The following is a 23,382-nucleotide window of genomic DNA, read 5'->3' on the forward strand; positions in this document are numbered from 1 at the left end:
GCGATTTCTGAAATTTTTTAATAGCTTCGAAAATATTTAAGTTATTTTTCTGTTTTAAAGACCAGATAATTCTTGCCGGCAAGATTATATATATAGTTTCAAACCATCGCATCGCTACAAGACACGTAAAATATGACTTTTTTTTATTTATCTCCCTCGTTGCCAGAGCTTCGAAAAACAGCGTTAAAAATACAGTTGCAACAATAATAGATTAGAGAAAAGAGTAAAATAATAAATATTTTAGTACTAAGGAATATACCACAGCGGATCATGCCGTGAAAGGCTTAGCTAATAAATCTTAGGAAATTCACAAAATTTAACTTTATACCGACATAAACATTATTTAACACGTTCACGCCGGGGTGACCCACCGGTGGGTCACGCTAGATTGTCTCATCTTGGCAGCGCACCGGAGTAAAAACTGGTAACAAATGAATTTCATTTTTTAGTTTTTTTCCGGGAATAATAAAAATCCATAACTACCAATTGTTTTTAATGGATGCAATTTTAATATTGAATTGCTTCTTCGCCGTGATAAATTTCAGATTTCAATAAGTTGTTTGATATTAATATTATTCGAATTTCAGCCGAATTACCGCCTTTTATGCTCAGACTGCATACTATCATAATACTATTAACTTTATCAAACAACTCTACTCAAGGGGATCTCCCCATTCCAAAGATGATTTTCACTTCAAAACTAAAGATTTGCTTCTTTAAGGACTTGATTTGTTGTTACAACATACTACAACTTCAAAGATATTTAGGACCTCCTAGAATACGACAAAACAGAATCGATGAATTGGTTAGTGGCGCCTCGCGCCAAACGCCGAGATAGCCCCAATATCCAGCATCCAGCCGTGATAAATTTCCTTACAGTGAATTGTTATTGTTGAGAATAGATTAACTCCTCCCGAATATTATTTAATATTGAAATAGTTCTTCTTCTACCAGTATTATCACTTTTCCCGGCGTGAACGTGTTAATAGAACATTTAAAAATATGTTCATTAGTGTTATCTTATAGAAATTCAAATACATACCTGCCAATTTTTAATCCTTTTGAGGATGATTTTCCCCAGTGGTAGCAAAATTGGATTTAAATTACAATTTTAGGCAGAAATTTACGTTGTATTTTGGAATAGTTATCGCGGACTACCGTTACAGTATTACATATTACTATATAAGCTTAACAGTTTTAAAAATAGTGGTGGTCAAAAAGATTATAAATTAAATTTATAAATGCAAGGAATATAAATTTTACTACCACTTTAAATATAGAAATAAAATTTTACGCCAAATGCGTAAAAGTTGGCAGTTATGCAATTATTTTATTGATTAAAATGATTAAAATAAAACATTCTGTTTAAATTCACTAAGAAAACAATTCTATTATATTATTTATATTTCATTATTTTGTTTGAGCATTTTATATTTAACCTTTTAACTTAATATGTTTTGCTATTTTAAAATTGATGCAAATTAGCAAACAAAACTCATTTTTAACTTTAATACTAAACTGTGATAATCTATATTATTGTTTTAAAAGAGAAAAAGCTTCACTGTAACCAAGTTTTATCAGAAAAATTAAAAGTGCATGTAAAAGAATTTTTCAAGGTAAGAACTGAGACGTGTTAAAAATATAATTATGCCGTAAGCAAGTAAAGCATTTTTCTGACTGCTTGACTTAAAACTGGTTCTACAGATATCAACGAAAAAGTTAATTTTGTATCATTCTGAATTTTTCGATTCTGAAAAAGAGGAAATATTCTTTATTATTTTAATTGAATAGATATTTTTAACAGCTTAGATATGTATCGTTACAGAAAAATGAGTGTTTTACTCTGAATATATAATACAATGCCTCTTTTCCCACAATTGTTTTAGAAACAATTGAGCGAAAATGATCAAAAAGTTTTATTTAATAGCATAAAATCCCCTATTATGCATAAAATCATACCAAATAAACTTCTCAATTCTTAAATCGTTTCCGAAATTTGCAATTTTTGCGAGAAAATATTTTCTGGTTTNCCATAGAAATAACAAAAACTATTCAAGCACACCATGAAATATGATTCTATAGAGGATACGACACCAACCAACCAACCATACCAAATAATCTTCTTCAATCGTTTCCGAAATTTGCAATTTTTGCGAGAAAATATTTTCTGGTTTAGTGAACTAAAGATTTTTCTACAATAGACTAATAACAATATAACAATAGTACTATCTAGATCGGTGCTCTTTTATATATTTGTTTAAATTATTTGTATGCAGTTGTACAAAAAAAAATTTTCCTTTTAAAAGGAAATATATTTCCACGTATTGTCTTAAAATAAAATATATATATTTCGTTAAACCGTTACAGCATACCTGCCAACTTTTACGCATTAGGCGTAAATTTTATTTCCATATTTAAAGTGGTAGTAAAATGTATGCTTTCTATATATTCCTTGCATTTATAAACTTAATTTATAATATTTTTGATCCACCACTATTTTTAAATAAATTAAGCATATATATAAATTTGTAATAAAGTTGTTGAAGGTTGCATAAGCTTGTTCAAAATACAGATTATTTTTCTGCCTATAATTGCAATTTATATTCCATTTGACTACCACTGGCGAAAATCATCCTTGAAAGGATTAAAAGTTGGCAGGTATGTTACAGTGAAGAAACAAGATATTCGCGTTTCCAACAATATTTCAATAGTAACAATATATTCTTAAATTCTGTCTTCGCAATAATTTAAAACTAAATCGGTTGCTTACCCTTAAAAATATCAGGTTAGCTACGTGACCTAGTGCAAATATGCCTAGACCAACATTTCTCTAACAGGCCTGCAAATTCTGCGCTTTTTGTAAAATATTTTACAGAGTGGTAGACACTTAAAAACCAAAGTTTTAAGAATTTTTAGGAGCCTTACCAACGTTTTAAAAGCCTCACCATGAAAGAACAAGAACAAAGTGGCGTTGAAAATGAACTTTTAAATCATCTATATGTAGTGGTGTGGAAAATAAGTATTTAAATGAATTAAAAATAATGCATAAAACATAAACATAGCTACCACTAGAATAATTTTTTTCAAAAAGCTTAGAAAGTAGGAAACGTAGCCCTAACCATCGCTGTTAACCCTTTCGGGACGGGTGAGTCATAAATGCATTCGTATGGAATCATTATCAGGATGGTAGAAAATAAAAAACGGTAGCTATAAGTTAAGACATAGCTGATTTTTCAGAATTATTTTTGATTTCCCTTTAAATCTAACACATCCAATCCGTGTGAGTTAAATGTGTAACTATACAGTTTTTAATTCGAACTAAGTAGTGATGAATTAAATAAAGCAAACTATCTTTACTTTGCTCACAAATAAACTACTATAAAAATAGTTTGGCTACTAATTTTGTCTTTTCTATCCTGATTATCGACACCCTGATAATGCATATATGACTCGAGGAGGTTAATCTGTAAGTCTTAGCTTCCGAAAATATTTAAACCTAAATAATACGTATTTGGCTTTCTTATTTATTTTATTTTTAGCTTAATTTGTTTCACCTCGTCGAGACGGGCAAGTCATATATGCATTTTCAGGGTGGCGACAATCACGGAAAAAAAGATAAAACTGGTAGCCTAACTATTTTTATTGCAGTTTATTTGTAGGCGGGGTAATAATAGTTTTATATATATGTGTGACAATGAGTAAATAAAAAGGATACTTGATCATAGAACCTTATTTAGTCGAAAATGTTTGGATACAGAAAGAAAAAATTAACTTAATATGAACAAATTTGTACTACCACTCACTCATACAGGCGTTTTTCATGTCTTGAAAAACGTGCAACGATTTAAAACTCAGTCGAAGGATTCAACAAAATTTTTACTCTTGAAAACTTAAGAGAAGACATACACCTCTGACCGATGGCAGCTCATTTTTGTAGTGACGTAATTTTAACTAAAATACAAAATATTTAATTTCCTTTATTCAGAAAGAACCACAGAAACCAGAAAGAACCAGAAAGAACCACCTTAAAGACTACAATACAAGACGAATGGGAAAAAGACCGCTAACGGCCCCAGGTGCCCAGATATATTTCGATGATGATGATGATGATTAAAAACTCAGCGGCCCTGCAGCTTTTTAGAGCTGTACAATAGCAAATTATATTCGTGCATTTATTTTACGATTTTATAGGCAAATCGCTTACATTAATTTCTTCTATTATTTCATGATTAAAACTAATGTAAGACTAAGTATAACATTATAGAGAGGTAAAATAACGCCTCCTATAACTAAAAGCCTCCACATGGTTTTTTACAGGTAGTCCGATCAGACCACTGTGAAGGACATCCACTTTACGAACGAGTCATTTAATACAAAATTTAGTTAAAATAAGATAGTGGTAGCAAATATATGACTAAAAATTTGTTTTATTTATGAATATTATTGGTTTGCCTTATTCACTTGTCAACCACTACAGATTCAATTTTCAAATATACATGATGAATTTTTCTCAATTACTTTTATTAAATGTTATGGGTCCATGCGCACAACTGGTTCTTTTTCAAACAGTCTGCGCGGACTACTTATAAAAGACCGTGTGGAGGCTTTTTGATGTAGGAGGTAATAGGTAAACTTACCAGGAAGTGTAGTGTGGTAACTTTTATTTTTAATTTCTAAAGTACATGTTAAAACTATTTTCAAATGTTCTGCAAAAAGTTCGATCGTAATTGGTTGTAAATCATATTGGTGTATATTTTAATAGCTTTTACATTATCCGACATTTAAAATGGCCTCGCTGTCTATCTTTTGTCATCTATTTAAAAACTTCTTTGATATTTTAAGAAGAGTTTAAAAAATGACTAGAAAGCAGCATTTTATTACTCCAGATAATATAAAAACTGTTTCGTTTTTAATAAAAAGGTTTTGAGTTATTTTTTGTTCTTGTTTTTCACCAAGTTTAATTACTAATAAGTCAGTTTCAAAAAATAAATTAAAATTTAAAGTGTTATTTTTAAGAATATATATTAGTAAAACATCAAATGTGGCGTAAATCGTGAAAAAATAATTTAAATATGAAAAAAAAACTTCGATCTAATTAAAGTAAAAAAGTTGAAAAATGAATTTTGAGAGCCTTATTGAAACTAATGATTTTTTGCAATATTTGTATTATTTCATCCGTCAAAGATATTACTTTTCTTGACTCGATGTTTTTTTCTTTTTTTTTTAATATGTAAAGACAAGATGATATATGTTTTCTCTTCAACTTTTTTTTTAATTTTTATAACTTATCTGAAATACTTGAATATTTTTCTTAATCATTTCAATTTTAACAGATTTATAACTTATTACTTAAATGTTATGATTAAAATCTGTAAGTTATTGCCAAATATGAGGCGATTCTTGAAAGAGAAGAAAGTAATAATATTTACAAATATCATGAAAAATGTAGTACTTGAAGACATAATATATATATTACATATTACTATATAAGCTAAACTTTTTTAAAAATAGTGGTGGTCAAAAAGATTATAAATTAAGTTTATAAATATAAGGAATATATAGAAAACATACATTTTACTACCACTTTAAATATAGAAATAAAATTTTACGCCAAATGCGTAAAAGTTGGCAGGNATATATATATATATATATATATATATATATATATATATATATATATATATATATATATATATATATATATATATATATATATATATATATATATATATATATATATATATATATATATATATATATATATATATATATATATATATATATATATATATATATATATATATATATATATATATATATATATATATATATATATATATATATATATATATATATATATATATATATATATATATATATACACCTGGGTCCCCATGATAATTTATAATAATGGTAGTAAAATTATGTTAATGCTATTTTTGATCTATTTAGGATACCACTTGCCTTTAGAAATTGCAAAAAGTGGAGCAGTTGGTATCTTTTCTGTAGATAAATTATTAAAAAATATTTACCCAACTTTTGGTTTTAAAAAAGCCCTTTTCTTATTTATCGTGTGAGCTTACGACCCCTGAATGAGTAATAAATTTATGTTAACGCATTTGTGCGTGGTTTTCTAAAAAAAGACACTCCGTTTTTTTTCTTCAAAAAGGCAGAAAGAGTTATTTCAAATGTTGTAATTTTAGAATTCATTCTTCATAAAACAGATATATCTGTTTCTGCGTAAAATTTGAAATATAGATTTTTATATTTAGATTAAAAATCAAGACCCAGTTCCATTTCAAAGTTAGTGTCATACAAAAATATAACTTAAAACAGAAAGGGATACCCATTTTTGCTTCAAGATGTATGTTTTATTACTTTTAACATAAGTATTATAAGTAAAATTACTACTCTTTTGATATAGACGCGATTTACATTATTGCTATATTTGTGTTGTGGTCAGGTACTATTGACGTATTACTTTTTTAAACTGAATAAAACTTTTAAAGCATTTCCGCTTAGTTATCCATATTTTGTATAAGGTATGGAAATGAGTTTTAGAGCCAATTTTTATAAATTTTTAATAGTGATAGTATATTTACGATTATTATGAAATCTTTATATTACTTTCCTAATGTAAACAAATTTACGTAAAGTTAGGAAATCTTTTTTTAATAAATTCAGCGTTCCACAATTTTTTAGAAATTTTAAAATTTTAAATCAGTTTGTGTCCTTTCAATAGACAAATTATTAGAAAAATTTGTCCCTACTTTCAGTTTTATAAAATCAATATATTCTTATTTACCACGGGAGCTACGACCCCAGAATGCGTAATGAATTTATTCTTACACATTTGTGCTCTTGAGGTTCTGTAGAAAAACGGTCCTCCCCACTTTTTTTCAAAAAAGCAGAAAGTGTTATCTCAAATGTTTTACTTTTAGAATTAATTTTGCAGAAAACAGATACTTTTGTCTTCTGGGTTAAATCATCACCTCCTACATCAAGAAGCCTCCACACGGTCTTTCATAAGTAGTCCGCGCAGACTGCTTAAAAAGCGAACCAGTTGTGCGCATGTACCCAAAACCTTTTAGTTAAGTAATTGAGAGAATTTTATCTTATATATTTGAGAATTGAATCTGTAGTGGTTGACAAGTGAATAAGGCAAGCCAATAATATTCATAAATAAAATAAATTTTTAGTCACATATTTGCTACCACTTTCTTTTTTTAACTATATTCTGTATTAAATGACTCGTTCGGTAAGTGGATATCCTTCACAGTGGTCTGATCGGACTACCTGTAAAAAACCGTGTGGAGGCATTCAGTTATAGGAGGCGTTGGTTAAATTGGAAATGCAGATGAAGACTCAGTTCTTTCTCAAATTTAATGTGGAACAATACAAAATGGGATTTCCCTTCCTGTTTTAAGATGTGTGTTTTATTATTTTTAACATAAATATTATAAGTAAAATTACTACTACCATTATATAGTCTCTGTTTACGTTACTGTTGTACTTGTGGTAGGAGAGTAACCCTTTGGGGCAAAAGTTTTATTATATTTCATACTTTTTTATTATTTTGTATTAACTTAGGTCAAAATAAGTGAAAAATATTATATTTAACATTTTAATTATTTATGGTTATGATATCCATCATGAAACACAGGTGCCTTTTTCAGCGTAAAATGTAAATTCTTCTAAACAATAATTTCTCGAATGTACTCTTATTTGCAGTTATTTAAAACTAAGAGAAACTTTTATTCATCATTGAAAATTCTTTAACTTTCAAAAAAATATTATTGGTAAAATTTTGAACGAAAAATATGTACAATTATGCAAATTAGCACAAATATAATTCCGATGCTAGTACAAATATAATAACAGCTTATTTTAGTAACTATAAGTCTGTTTTTCATAATTAAAAAATACCAAAATATACATTTCGTGCACTTAAAGGATTAGGGAAATCTGAATATGAAAGGGACACCGGTGTCTTATCTGTCTCAAAGGGTAAATGGCGTAACACATTTTTTAAACTAACTAAATCTTTTAAACAATTCCTAAATTGTTATCCAGATATTGTATGGGGCAGAGAAATGAGTTCCTAAAACTGATTAAAATGATTATTAATTGTATCGTTTATTTCATCCATATATTGAAATTAAAAAAAAAGATATTAATAAATGAGATACAAAGCAATTTACAATAAGCTGTTTTTTTTATAATTGAACTAACTATTTGAATTTTTAAAAAATGTTATATCGTATATTTATTGAAATATTAAAAGAGATAAAGAAATGAGACGCAACACAGTTAACAACAAGCTATTTTAAATATTTTTTTATTTTTATTGTTGAACTAGAAACTTGAATTTTTAATACCTTGTATATACATATTTTTATAATAAAGAATTAATGGGTTTAAAAAAATCAATGCATTTTTCTGAGAAACTATTCCATTTTTTACTTCTATTGCTTGTCTAATTCAAACAAACAAAATTTATGTACGTAGATAAATAAAAGAAAATTTTTTGCTAACAAAGACAGTGATGCACTTTATATGCAAATGTGGATGTTGAAAGTCGATATTAAAACCACGCAACAATAAAATAATCATTGTATAATCTTTGACTAAATTTCATAGAAGAATGAATAAAAATATGTCAGACTCACTAACGAATTTCATGTAAAAACAGGAAAAAAATTTAATATTTTAAAACTTTCCTTATTTCTGTGATGACATGCATTTTTTCTTTGATTTTAAATAGCCTACGCAAAATGTTGTCAGTTCATAATTGAATTTCCTATGTTTTAAGCTATGTAGGCAGTTTTAGTGCATTTTTATATTTTGAATTTGATTATGTGTTATTTATTTTTATAGTTTAACCTATATTTTAGGTCATAACAGTTAACCTTTCAGGGGGTTTAAATAAGTTACGCCCATGAAGTTTTCCCCATTATATCTCTGCTAAAAAAGGTGTTGCCGAATTACTTCAGTTATAGGAATCTAATCACCTCATTTTCCCCAGAACATTAAAAAATTGGTGGTAAATTTACTTAGTTTCTGCCAATAACAGAGCTCCAAATCCAAAAGTTCCATTTCCCTACTACATTTATCAGAAGGAAAAAAAAATTCAAATGCTCAACTGTGTTAACATTTCGTCAACTCAAGCACTAACAGGGCAAACATGTTGTCCACTATTTCAGGGGCACCATATTAGGTTATCCAACGTTGCTCCCACAGTAAAGACAGATAGTACGAAAAATGAAAAAACATCCCTGCCTTGCCCGGATTCGAACCCAGAACTTTTCTGATGCAAGGTCAGTTCGCTGACCCCTGTACAGTCCGGTCGGCTTTGAAATAAAAATAAAAAATGCAAAAAAATTTTTAAAAAAATATTAGCAGCTACAAGTATCACAAGCACATTATGCTTTATACAGTCGCAAGCCAATCTAAGGTATTTACGGGCACTGAGTATCTTATAAGTTTAATAAGATTTTATTTTAAAACCTTTATAACCAGTGTTGAGCAGCTGATCCAATTTCCAACTTCATACTCTTATAATTTTGAACACAAACCGGAAGACAAGGGAACTCTAGGATCAAGCATTGGGACAAACTAGCCATCGGGGATGGCATTTTGATGGAACTAATCTGCATTTTCGTTTCAAGGAGAAAAAACCACGAAAACCTCCCACTGTTAGCCAGACGAGAAGGGGATTCTAACCCATGACCTGTCTACCACTGAGAATATTTTACGTCAGTACTGTCTTCGGTGATAGCCAGGAGAATAATTCGTATCTACCAGCCACTGCTGAGATTCGAACCTCGATCACCTCATTGGGAGACGAAAGTTCTATCCGCTGAGCAATCGCAGCGCTGAGTAATCATAGTTGATGTTGGTATTAGAGACAATAATGCAGAAAAATGAAATTTAAAAACATTGCTTCTTACGAGTCCCACTCTTCTAGATAAAAAACAAAAGTCCGACAAATAGAGCAAAAGTTATTAAGAATTACATAGGAAGTGTAAAAAGGAGTGAAGAATAAGAAGGAAAATATTAAGAATCTCTCTTAAAAAGATTTTATAAGCGATATTTTCATGCAAGTTATTATTCAATTGGAATAAAAAAAAATTACGAAATTACAAATATTTTTTGTGATAATAACTTTCCTTAGCTAAGGAGAAATACATTTTAAGTAATTACATTGAATAGTTCAATGCGTATAGAAACATAATACATTTTTATCAAGGACAGTCATATTTAAAACCATACATTTTGGTTTCAACTGAACTCAACCTCTTAAAAATATGATACATCAAACAACTTTTATGGGTAATGTTTTTGCGTGATGCTTTCAAAAATTGAAACATTAAAGATGAAGGCTATCAAAATATATGAAAACTGAAACCTTGAGACTTACAATTTCTACAATCTTAATTGCTAGTGAATGGTTGGGCAGTTAACATTCACGCGTGCATGAATTTCAAAAGCAAACATGCAAAGCCATTAAATATTTATTTAACTTAAACTATAAAATAATGCATTACAAGCCAATGAAGCTTTCGACAAATTTCACGCCTAAGGCAGGAAGCGTTAAATTTATAAGCGCAACCTTGTAAGATGTTTTGTTGTGGCCAAGAAAGAAAAGTAACTGTTATGGACTATAAAAAAATTATATGTCTGTTCTACTGTTAAAAGTTTACTAGAAAATTGGTTAAAGAAAAATATATAGTTGCAGAAAATATAGGAGTATGTAAGATAAGATAAAATAGTTTACTGATTGAAATATTTTAATTTATGAAATCGTTTTTCGGATAATTTGGATTTCTATCCTTTTGTTTTTTTTAGGGCACTAAACTTGCAAATTATACAGCGATGATTTTTTGCGTTATCCCTTTACAACAGATAAGACTTTCGTAATATATTTTTTTTCTGATGATCTAATTACCAGTAAAAATATATTTTGGTATTTTTTAAATTGTAAAGAGCAATCTAATAGTTACCAAAAAAAAATCTGTTAGATTTTCAGAATTATATTAACTCTTAAAATCCGAAATCCAAAATAAATAGTTAGAATTTCTTTTTTCCTTCATAATCAAAAATTTGACAATAAATGATTTTGTAAATTGAAGAAATTTCAATGATAAATTATTGCTTCGCATCGATCTTAACTGCAAATAAGTACAAATTTGAATTATTATTGTTTGGAAACCATGTATCGAAAATTTTGCCTTTAACGCAAAAAAGGACACCGGAGTCCGATACTGTATTTCTCAATCAAAATTTGTTCAAATGATAAATATAATATTTTACACTTATTTTGAGACATACTATTATAAAATAATAAAAAAGGTACAAATAGAGCCCCTGAATTAGACAGGTCGACTTATCATTTATTGTTGGAGCAAAGAGCTAACATAAGCACAGCGAATAAATATTTTAAAGTGGTAGTTTATTAATTGTAATTCTTGGCTTAATAAGTTTGATTTAGTAGAGTTCAATCCACCACTATTTCTAAACAATGCGTAGGCTTATATAATTCACCACTTTATAGTACTTGCATACCCTCCAACTGCTACGGAATTTCCGTAGTTTCAGAAATCTTCTTTTCTGACGGTAGCAAAATTAATGTCTTAATATTTAGAAAAAATTAATTTTAGCGTAACTTGTCCACTATTACTTATAAAAGTGCAGGCCATATGGCTAGATTCTTAAGTTCTGATAAAAGTTTAATGAGAGATCCATTTGCTTTAAAAATTTCTACTTTGGTTCGCTACCACTAGAAAGAATTATTTTCAAAATCCTCATAAGTTGGAGGGTATGTTACTTGTGATATGCTTTACATTTTTAAAAGCAAGCAAATATTGTCAACTATTTGCAAAATTTACTTTGTACTTATTTACCGTTTTTTAAATTATTTTGGCGTGTCCAGAGCAGTTGACATATCTGTAATAACATAACTAATACTAACATAACGTTAACTTGCGAACTTGCTTGCTCCAATATTGCTTGATAGGTCAGCTCTGATAGTAGAGGAGCCTTAGGTATAAAAAATATGTTTAATGGAAATTCTACGTCAAAGGGTTAAGAAAGTTTCTCATTATCCAAGTGTAAAAGAAACGTAACTGAAATTTTAGAAAATAAAAATAATTATATAACACGTTCACGCTGGATGTTGCGCCTGAAAGCGGGACGGAAAAGAGAAAATACTGGTAGAAGAACTATTTCAATATTAGATAATATTCGGGAGGAGTTAATCTATTCTCAACAATAACAATTCACTGTAAGGAAATTTATCACGGCGAAGAAGCAATTCAATATAAAAATTGCATCCGTTAAAAACAATTGGTAGTTATGGATTTTGGATTTTTATTATTCCCGGAAAAAAACTAAAAAATGAAATTTATATGTTACCAGTTTTTACTCCGGTTCGACAATCGAGCGTGACCCACCGGTGGGTCACCCCGGCGTGAACGTGTTAAGGGAGCTGTTTGCACCCGAAAAAAAGGTAGAAACTGGTAGTAAAACTATTTCATATTTAGCTTGTTTACGGTACGAATAAAAGAATCCTGATACTGGAATAAGAAAATAACTGTTAATATTTCTCCCTATCCATGGGTATTTTATTCTTTTAAAACAAACTAGATGGGAAATAGTTTTAATGGTGGGCCTTTTATCTCCTTTAAGGGGAGCGAACTATCTTGACTTTACTCAACATTTAAAAAAAAATTATTGAATGAAAGAGTAAATTTTTATGAGAATATCAAAAAATTTAATTTTTTCTTTACTTTTAGAGTTTGCAGAAGATGAATGAAACCTTGACTTAAACACATATAAGTGCACACAAAATATACTTTAAATATCTTATATTATCTTGTGCAGTTTTTAAAGCAATGATTGTGTAACCAATTGCAAATTTATCCAAAAGTTTTGCCTAATTTTTTTGAATATTTAGACTTATGCATAATATATCGAGATATTAGTTACAGCAAAAAACAAAAAAATTAATTTCTTTTTTAATTAAAGTGTCCATATCTGTACATCCAAACCCTGTACATAGCTCACCATTCGTCATTACTCATAACAAAAAAATATTGCAAGATGGTCTTTTTTAAGTATGTTTAAGCTATTTAAATGCATCGGTAGTTTAAAGTTATTCAATTAAATTTGTTAAAACAGGAACTTACCAACATTTAGTTTAACGATATGATCTTGATCAATTGAAATTTGGCCCAGGGAAGGGAAATTTTTTTAGGAACTTTGATTACTTATTGAACTATTTGTTTGAGTCCCAATACTTCAATATTAAAATATTAAGCCAAATGAATATTGCAATTTACAAATTAACTTGAATTTTTTATTTCATAATTTCATTGATTTGGAATTATTTTTCCAGCCACTAATTTTCTTTCTTATTTCTAGTTGGTGATGAAGTATGCATTAAAGAATTGGGTTGTTTCAAATTAGGTAAAGACTTTTATCATCCACAATACCGACCATGCAATTTGTTACCAGAACCTCGTAGCTTAATTTATACACGTTTTGTGCTTTTTACAAGGAACAATGTACACCAGGGCAAATTTTTAAATGCTGATAATCAAACAAGTATTTCCGAATCTGGATTCAATGCAAATCACTCCACCAAATTCATTATCCATGGATACCAAGAGAATCCTTTACATGATCCATGGGTTTTGGTAAGTTTTTTTACTTTCTATTTAGTCTTGAAATTTTGATCTGTTTCTATTTATTTTTGAAAATTGAAATTAGATAATGAAGAAATTTCGAAATAGTGAGAAGTCAGACAGGAAAAGTTTTTACTAAAGAACCCATGCAATAATCATTCAAGAAAATATTACGAAAGGAAAAAATTCAAATAGTGATTGGTCAATACATTCATTGCCATCTGAGTACAGGCAACGTCTCCTATAACTAAAAGCCTCCACAAGGTTTCTTATAGGTAGTCCGATCTGACCACTATGAAGGTAAGCCAGTTTACGAAAGAGCCTTTTAATAAAAATCTAGTAAAAATAAGAAAGTGGTACCAAATATATGTCTAAAAATTTTGTTAATTTAAGAATATTTTGTTCCCACTGCCCATCTAGGTTAACATTTTTCTTCAATTCAGGCATTCACAGGGCAGATTTGTTGGTCTTTCTTTCAGGGGCACCATATTAGGAGGGCCAACGTTTCTCCCACAGTAAGGACAGATAGTACAGAAGAACATCCACGCCTTGCCAGGGATTCGAACCCAGAACCTTTCTAATGCAAGGGCAGTTTCCTAACCCCTACACAGGCCGGTCGGCTTTATGAATTTTATTGCTTTGCCTTATTTACTTGTCAACCACAACAGATTCAATTCAAATATATATGAGAAATTTCTCTCAATTACATTTAAAATAGAATTTGGGTTCATGCGCACAACTGGTTAATTTTTTAAATTGTCTGCGCAGACTACTTATAAAATATCGTGTGGAGAATTTTTGATGTAGGTGATGGTACTGGTGATTATACTATATCATTGAAAAGTGGTAATCTATAAAAATAAAATTAAGATTAGCGTTTTTTTTTAAAGTGGTTGTGAAAGTGAGATAAATCTCGCATTTTTAAACTACTAATAATTGTTTAATTTAAAGGAAATATATGGGTGCAAAAAATGGGCAGTAAATATGCAAAAATGCAATAGGCCAGAAAGGCTCCATAAGAATTTATGTCAAAAAAAATTTTGAAAAAAAAACATGAGTAAAAACATAAACGAAGCTATCAATAGAAAAACTTTTCCCACATATCGGAGCAAGTTGGCATCACTGTTCATATTGTGGAGAGGTGGGAGCATGCTGCCTGATACGCTTAGATACGTCAAACGTGAATTGAACAGCAAGCGTTGATTTGAGGAAACAATTGCGTTGAAATTGATTGCTTCACCCTGTAAAAAAAAATAGTCCATATAAGAAATTTTTCCGGAATGATAGATGTCCTTGTATTAAGTTGATCACTACAGTTGGGACATATGTATCCCACTATTAAGTACGGTCCGGACATATATGTCCCAGCCTCTAAATTGATAACCGCTTGTCAGAAAAATCTCAAATACTAAATTTGCCTTATTTGTGATCTATTTTGTCATTTTGAATAATAAACGGGACGAAAAATCATTTTTTAAAACTCGCAGTCAAAGGGTTAAAACCGTGTCTATCAGGGTAAAAAGATAAAACTGATAACCAAAGTAGTTCTACAGCAGTTTATTTGCGAGCGGGGTTATAATTGTTTGATTTATTTAATTCACCATTACTTGGTTAAAAATAAAATTATTTAGTTATAGTACTTTGAACTAACATTGATTATATATATGATTAAACTAACAATAATTAAAGTAGAAGCAACGCAAGTCTATCAAATTAGCAATGCCTACCTTTAAGCTACCGTTTTTTATTTATTTACATCCTGATTCTGATTTTGTACGAATGCTTTTATGAATCCCCCGACCCCAAAGGGTTAAATTGACACATATGAAGTGTTACTTTAGCAGACCTTAGCATTACTTTAGTAGAGACTTTTTCTGTTCCTGAGGAAGTACTTCCCAAGTGGTAGAGTAGATAAAATAATCATAATTTCTGAAACCAACATAGGGTTCCCACTGTCTGTAGTGGTAACAAAAGTGAGATAAATCTAAATGTTTTAACATAACAACAAAATTTGTATTTTGCAGGAAATGTTTGAGTGTGCCAAAAAAATGCCTCGGAAATACCCTCACTAAAATTTAATGGCACATTAACACACAATTTTATGAAAAAAGCACAAAAAATGCTCCGCCGCAAATTACAGTAATATTTTTAAAGCAGAAATATTAATTGAAGGTTCCAAAATCAGACCCTTGGCCCAATTTAATGATAGTGATGCTATTTAATCATATAGATTCAATTAATTCTTAACAACTTTTAATATTTTATCGATACTTATAATTCAATTTATAAATTTAAATTATGACACTGCAGTCTTTTCTCTAAATGTTCATAACTCTGATTTCTTATAGATGCTGTGATTCAGCCAATTGGTAGCAATTGCAGTAAATAGTTCAAAATTATTTGTACTTTTTTCTATATCGTAATTATTTTTCATTTTATTTTTCTTCTTGTTTTCAAAACTCATGATGAAAATTACTTCACGATTTCACAAATCAAGATTAAAAGGTAAAAGGCCTTTTCGGGGCCAAAAAGCCTTGAGAAATAACTTGATTATGTCTATGACTACCTCGGAAATAACTTCATAATTCCAAAATGAAAGCTAAATTTAAGCATTTTTCAGTAGTCTTGAAAACGTTTAGTTATCACTCATTAATTTTTTCCAGGTTGTGGGAACCTTGCTTACACCAGAGATGCCAACTTGCTCCGGACAGCGAATAATTTTTTTCGAGTGGTAGTTCATTAATTGTGATTCTTGGTTTAATAAATTAAATTTATTTGGCTTTTATCCACCACTATTTCTAAATAATTCGAAGGCTTATATAATTCGCCACATTGCTAAAGTTCAGTCATGCTAAAGCTATTATAAAGTATGCAAAGTTTATCAAATATTTGTAACTGTTAGTATAAAATTATATTTCGTTTCTTAAATAATTTTGGCGTGTCCGGAGCAGTTGGCATCTTTGTTACACTTATTTTTGTTTTCAATACTTGCTCATGTAAGCTTGACTTATTTTCATTTAGTGGTAGTCAAAATTTCATTAAATTAAATTCATAACAGTCATCACCACATTAACTGTAAAAAATGAAAGATAATACTACTTAATATCCATAATTGCTAGCAGGTAAGTCATAGATGCCACGTTCGAAGTGAAGCGATTTACTTTAGTTCTTCGTTGTTAAAAAAAAAGTGGTTCCTAAACGTTTAATAGCAATCGTTTAGTAGTAAACATTTAAAACACAAAACACCACGAAATCGTTGGAAAATAGTGGCGTTGCATATGAACTTTTAAAACATCTGTCTGTAGTGGTACGGAAAATAAGTTTAAATGAATAAAAAATAATGCGTTTAAATATTAACTTAGCTACCACTAAAACAAATTGTTACAAAAAAGCGTAGAAAGGTGGCAGCCCTGCAACTGCTACGCTTTTGCTAAATATTTTATAGAACGGTAAACTTTTAATAGTCAAAGCTTTCAAAATTTTAAAAGACTCTCCACGGAATAGCTAGAACAAAGTGGCGCTGCCCATAAACTTTTAAATGAAGTACAGAAGTACAGAAAATAAGTTTAAATGCCTAAAATATAACCACTAGAATAGCTACCACTAGAATTAAGTTTTACAAAACGCGTAGAAAATGGGCAGCCCTGAATATACTAGTAAAATAAATATTTGAACCGGAAGTCATGGAATGAAACGTTTTTAGGGCTAAAACAGTAGTTAACAGAAAGAAAAAACACTTTTTTTTATATAGGTGTTTATCGCAACTAAACTACAATTTCTACTTAGGCATTAGTGGGCTAGTATTCCCATTGCCTCTTGTTATTTTAATTTTCTTTCTGGAAAATTGAATGAATTATTAAGCGAAAAGTTTATTTAACACGTTCACGCCGGGGCGACCCACCGGTGGGTCATGCTAGATTGTCTCATCGGGCGGTGCACCGGAGTAAAAACTGGAAACAAATAAATTAAATTTTTTATTTTTTTTCCGGGAATAACAAAAATCCATAACTACCAATTGTTTTTAACGGATGCAATTTTTATATTGAATTGCTTCTTCGCCGTGATAAATTTCCTTACGGTGAATTGTTATTGTTGAGAATAGGTTAACTCATCCCGAATATTAACTAATATTGAAATAGTTCTTCTACCAGTATTTTCTATTTTCCGTCCCGCTTTCAGGCGCAACACCCGGCGTGAACGTGTTAAATAAATAGTTAAATATCTAAATCAAAGCATGCAAAATATATAGTCAGTTCTATTGTTCTTGAATTAATCGAAATTAAAGTTTGATATATCCTTATAAATGGAAATACTTTTCATCAAGTTGTTCGAACATTTTCTTCTTTATCACCTAATAATATATGTGTTTGCTGTCAATGATTGTTTATTGGATCGAAAATACAAGAGTATAGCCCCTAGCTATTTTATTGTAATGGATTCCTATGCGAGTATAATTATATTGAAATAATATTTACTTTCGACAAAATATAAAATAGTGTAATAAAATCTATTAACGGAAAGTTTCAGTATATTCATTTTAAAGCTTACAAAAAATTACTGCCTTATTAATTTTTAATATTGTTTTCAACGATTCGAAAATGCAAACACTTTTTAATACAAAAGTCTCATCAATAAGAGCTAAAAGCTAATTTCAATTTTGCCTTGAAGCGTTTTAAAGTGATTGGTGGGGTGATAATCATTTTTTCATTTTCATAGTTAAAGACTGTTGTAAAATAAAAATAAAAAAATTAAAAAAATAACATGAAAGCTCTTCAAACAAGTTATCGCCGTAAGAAATAAAAAAAAAAAATGTTGCGAATGTTATTTCTCAGAATTTGGTAGAAATATTTTAAAACAATATTTTTTAGTTTACTTTTTAAACAGAAAACAGATTTACAAAGGTTTTATTCTAACTAAATAATCATAGCCTAAAGCTGAGACGTTTGCATTTCTGAATTTAAAGCGCGAAATTCTAGGAAAAATAGATTTTCTGGCTAAAGATTTCTTTCCAATAGTTTTAAACTTACATTATATTGTTGGTTTTTTAGAAACTGTAATTTAAATTAAAAATATTTTAAAATGTAGCTAATATTTTCATTCATATTTTTGCTATCATTTAATTTAATTTCCTTTTAAAGCATAAAATGCACAAAATATCATTCATATAGAGTGAAATTTACAATAAAATGAGCAATACCAACATATAAAATATTCAACCTCAAAAGTAAAATGATCTGGATATATTTAAATAACTTATGTGGAATAGTTAAATCCTATACAGCGCCACACAATGATAAAATAAGAACAAGAAATTTGCTCTTCTTTGAGATACAGTGAGAAAAAAAAGTTATAACACAGTTAAGACATTGAAATTTATTCGAAAAAGGTCTAGATTCATTTAAATAACTTTGGTGGAATATTTAAAACCTCTACAGCGGCATTCAATTCGAACAATTGCTTTGTTTTGTTAGTTGTTTGAGATACGATGAGAAAAAAGGTATAAACTCAGTTAAGAAGTTGAAATTTACTGGAAAGGGCTTATTTGTGCAAAAGTTTAGTTACTAGTACAAACTGTTATTATCATAAAATTTATTATGAAAAGCGGCAAAAAATAATTTCTGCGTGATGTCACATTTGAAAAAAAATGTTGCTTTATACACGTGAGTTTATAACCAGTGTTGAACATCTGGCAAAATTTTGAGTTTACGTCTGTTTAACTCTGTAGTCTTATAATTTTGAAAATAACCCAGAAGACAAGAGAACTCTAGGAGCAAGCAATTAGACAAACTAGCATTCGTGGATTACTTTCTGATAGAATTAACACGCACACGAAAACCTCCCATGGTGAACGCGACGGCAAGGAAATCTAGCCCATAATCCGTATACCACTGAGGATCTTTTACGTCAGCACTGTGGTCAGTGTGAATCGGGACAAAAATTCGAATCACCCAGACGTCGATGGGATTCAAACGTGGATCCTCTCATTGGAAGACGAGTGCTCTATCCTCTGAACTACCGTGACTCGCACGTCTTTTTACACTATATCGATAGTACTCTACAGTTTTGTAACTTATCGTTTTCTTTTATTCTTCACTTCTTACACTGTGAGAATGTTAACTCGTACTTATCCTGCTAAATGTTAATCAAAGCATTTTTGTAACTCTTAGCAACTTTGCTAAACTTTGATACATTTAAATTGTATTTGAGTTTTATCACTGCACTACTTTTTACAGTGTATATGAGTGTGCATGTAAAATGGAGCAAAATACAATTGAACCTCAATACATCGTTCCCGAATCATTCATTTACTCGCATGTATCTTATTTTTTTAATTGCCCCTTCACAAATACTATTCCTATAATGTTAATAATACCAGGTTAGTAGCGTTCAAAAATTCTTCTAATACTTCATAATATTATTGAAGTTAATTTGTTTTGAGAAAAAAAGGGGTTGTTAACGGGGAAGAAAAGGTGAATTTGTTACAGTTCGAGTAAAACGCTTCAAACAACAGGTTTGATGTTAATGCATTAGTTGATGAATACGTGATGAATGTAATGAAAATGTGTGAATGAGATGATTAATTGATAAACTTGTGGTGTTGTCGATTCAAAAAATGCTTGCAGAAGCTAAAAAAAATGCTAATTGATACCGATAACTACCGAATTTAACACAACCAATTAGAGCAAATATTTGCGGAAGGTATAAAAATTTGTAAAACAATGAGAAACTTTTTGCGTTTGCACGAATTTTCAAAAAAATGGACAGCAATCTGTAACAATGGTTCAAACTTTCCATATATTTTAAATGGCTAACTACATTTATACATTCTTCTTTAGCATCGTAAATACTTTTGCAGTAAGTACATAATTTTTTCATTTATAATTTTTTATACTTATAGTAAATTTATTAATTATCATACGTTTTCAAATTATAATCTGTTATTTAAAATTGATCCACATTTGTCGTTTTCTCGTATCTATTGTCCGCACTTAATGGTCCTTTGATAAACGATTGATCGAGGTTCTACTGTAAATTTATTATTCTTTTTACAACTTTTTATACATTTTAAAAAACTAAATATATTTATACATTCTTCTTTAGTATCCTAAATATTTTTGCAGTAAGTATTTATTTTTTTCAATATTATTTTTTAATACTTAATGTAAATTTATTAATTTTCATACATTTTCAAATCATAATTTGTTATTTAAAATTAACCCACATTCGTCATTTTTTCGTATCTATGGTTCGTAAGTAATGGATCTTTGAGCAACGATTAATCGAGATTTTACTTTAAACTTATAATAAATTTGAAGTAAAACCTCGATCAAAAGCTACGTTATTATCAATTGTATGTATATACATACTGTTAGTTTTTGAAAGCAATATCTACCCTTTCGGATCGATTTTACTTTGTGAAGCGGTGAAACGCTGACGTGTGCACGTCTTGAAGCTTTAATAATACGGGGTGCACAGCAGAACAAATAACAGGCCATCTTTTCTATCATCTCACCCCTATAATAATGAAATCGAAGCAAATCTGGTGCATGCATAAATGTGAGGAAATTCCTCGGATTTGAAAATAGACGATACTGAGCATATTAGCATACATAGTACAAAAAAAATCTCACTTTTAATACAAACAACAAAATATATTCTTGGAAAAACCCCTTTTATTCTTTAAGGTGATTCTAGTAAATGTTTCTGCAAGAATTAAAAATCTTAAAAAAAAAGAAAGAAACTTTACTTTTTCAATTTGTGCGATTCAGACTGAAACACAGAAAAATCTTCAGTTTTTGTGCGCTAGATAATTTAGAGCAAAATATATTGCGAACGATATATTTCATCATTTGAAAATGAAGTTCATTTTATAAATAATACAATTATTTAGTAACGCATTCTAGTGCGTGAGAATTGTCTTTAATTTCTTAAATTAATGTTAGTAATAGAATAGTTTTTCTAGTATTTTTTATACGTTTTGAGTATTACGTTTTGATACAAGAAAAAAAAGTACTTTCAAATTGCATCAAATCTTAAAGCGTTGATGCCTAGCAGGACTGCCAAATTTCTGCTCTTATTCAGAAATTATACAAATTTTTAGACTTATATTTGCTACCACTTTCTTCTTTTTACTATATTTTTTATTACATGACTTTTTCGTAAACTGGTTTACCTTCATAGTGGTGTGATCGGACTACTTATCAGAAACCATGTGGAGGCTTTCAGTTATAGGAGGTTTTGGCCTGACTCTGCCAAAAAAATAGTTTACGTATGAAAATAACCTAATTGAAAAAGTGGTAATAAGTATTTGCTTCTACCAAGAATATTTTTCCTTCGGTTTCTGCCACTTTACCTTCAAAGGATACCCGACTGAGTGGCGGTCAGGGAACTGGCCTTGCAACAGAATGGTTCTGGGCTTGAATCCCGGGCAAGGCATGAATGTTCTTTCATTCTCTGTACTATCTGTCCTTATTGTGGGAGCAACGGTGGTTCCCTTGACATGGAGTCCTTAAAAGAGCAGCCAATAAATCTGCCCTTAAGATGCCTGTATTGAGTAAGGATCATTCCTCAGATAGGCATTGAAAAAGAAAATTTTCAAAGGAGCACAGAGCTTTGATTTCAGAAACAAACTTTTTTGTATTATTATTATTACCATTTTGATTTTTCTGTCTTGTATTTTTTTCAAAATAAATCCTTGCATCATTCTTTATCTGTTTTATAAGAAAAAAGGAACCGTCTTTGAGAAGGACGGTCATCACAAAGGCGTTTGAAAAATAATTTATGTTTAAAAAGATTTTATTAATTTAAGTAATATTTAAATGCTATTGGGATTTCAAATTTCATCAAATTTCATTTGAATATTTGTTCACACAATGAAAATTAAATTAAAAGCAAACTATTCCAAAATAATTTCATGTTTAAAGGAATTTTTTATGTGACATTTCAGCTCATATTTATAAAATATATAATTTATTTATAGATTTAATTTAAAATACTATTACAAAAAACTAAATAATTTTACATTAAAATGCATCTTTATTAAAATCACTTTTAAGCGTTCACATATGAATTAGATCAGTAAGGTATAATACACAATTTAATAATCCCATGTTTAAATTAATTCAATTTAGTGTATATAAAACATTTCTTTTGTTGTATTGAATTTTTGTAATCCTTATTTCGTATACTTTTAAATGCAAATGTGAATTTTCAATTATTCTGCAACAATTCGTTATAAAGATAGAGGAAAAAAAAATATAAAAACTTTTTATGCGAACACTAAATATACTATTGTTGGTTAATTAAGCTTGCCTGTTATTCAATAATGAATTACTTATTTTTGCCTGATTTTTACTTCTTTTTTAAGAATATAAATCACTTTAGTTTTTTTTCGATTGAAACAAATTTAATTTACCCAAATTGAAACTAAGGAATCCTTTACTAACGAAAATTTACTGTAATTTTCAAAATACAGAAATTTTCTATTTCTAACATTTATAATAACAACTTATAACCCTTGTGCAGACTGATTTTTTTTCCAAATTAGCTATCAGAGCTGTTACATATCTAAAAAGAAATATGCTAGAAATATGGTAGTAAATGGGGTTCATTTCTATATTTTTGCTAGTTACGTAAAGAAATTTTGGCTAGTATATATATATATATATATATATATATATATATATATACAAATAAT

The 23,382-nt window shown here is 29.2% G+C and overlaps 1 protein-coding gene across 1 annotated transcript in view; it reads left to right on the forward strand.

Annotated features, from left to right (window-relative positions):
* Positions 1-23,382, forward strand: part of LOC107440367 (pancreatic lipase-related protein 2-like) — a 152,227-nt gene that overhangs the window by 19,777 nt on the left and 109,068 nt on the right. The window contains exon 2 of the mRNA XM_043048725.2: positions 13,423-13,697. Within this exon, the coding sequence (XP_042904659.1) occupies positions 13,423-13,697 (275 nt within the window). The remainder of the gene's footprint in view (positions 1-13,422; positions 13,698-23,382) is intronic.

This window comes from Parasteatoda tepidariorum, chromosome X2 (genome assembly GCF_043381705.1).
Source record: "Parasteatoda tepidariorum isolate YZ-2023 chromosome X2, CAS_Ptep_4.0, whole genome shotgun sequence".
NCBI classification, from domain to species: Eukaryota; Metazoa; Arthropoda; class Arachnida; order Araneae; family Theridiidae; genus Parasteatoda; species Parasteatoda tepidariorum.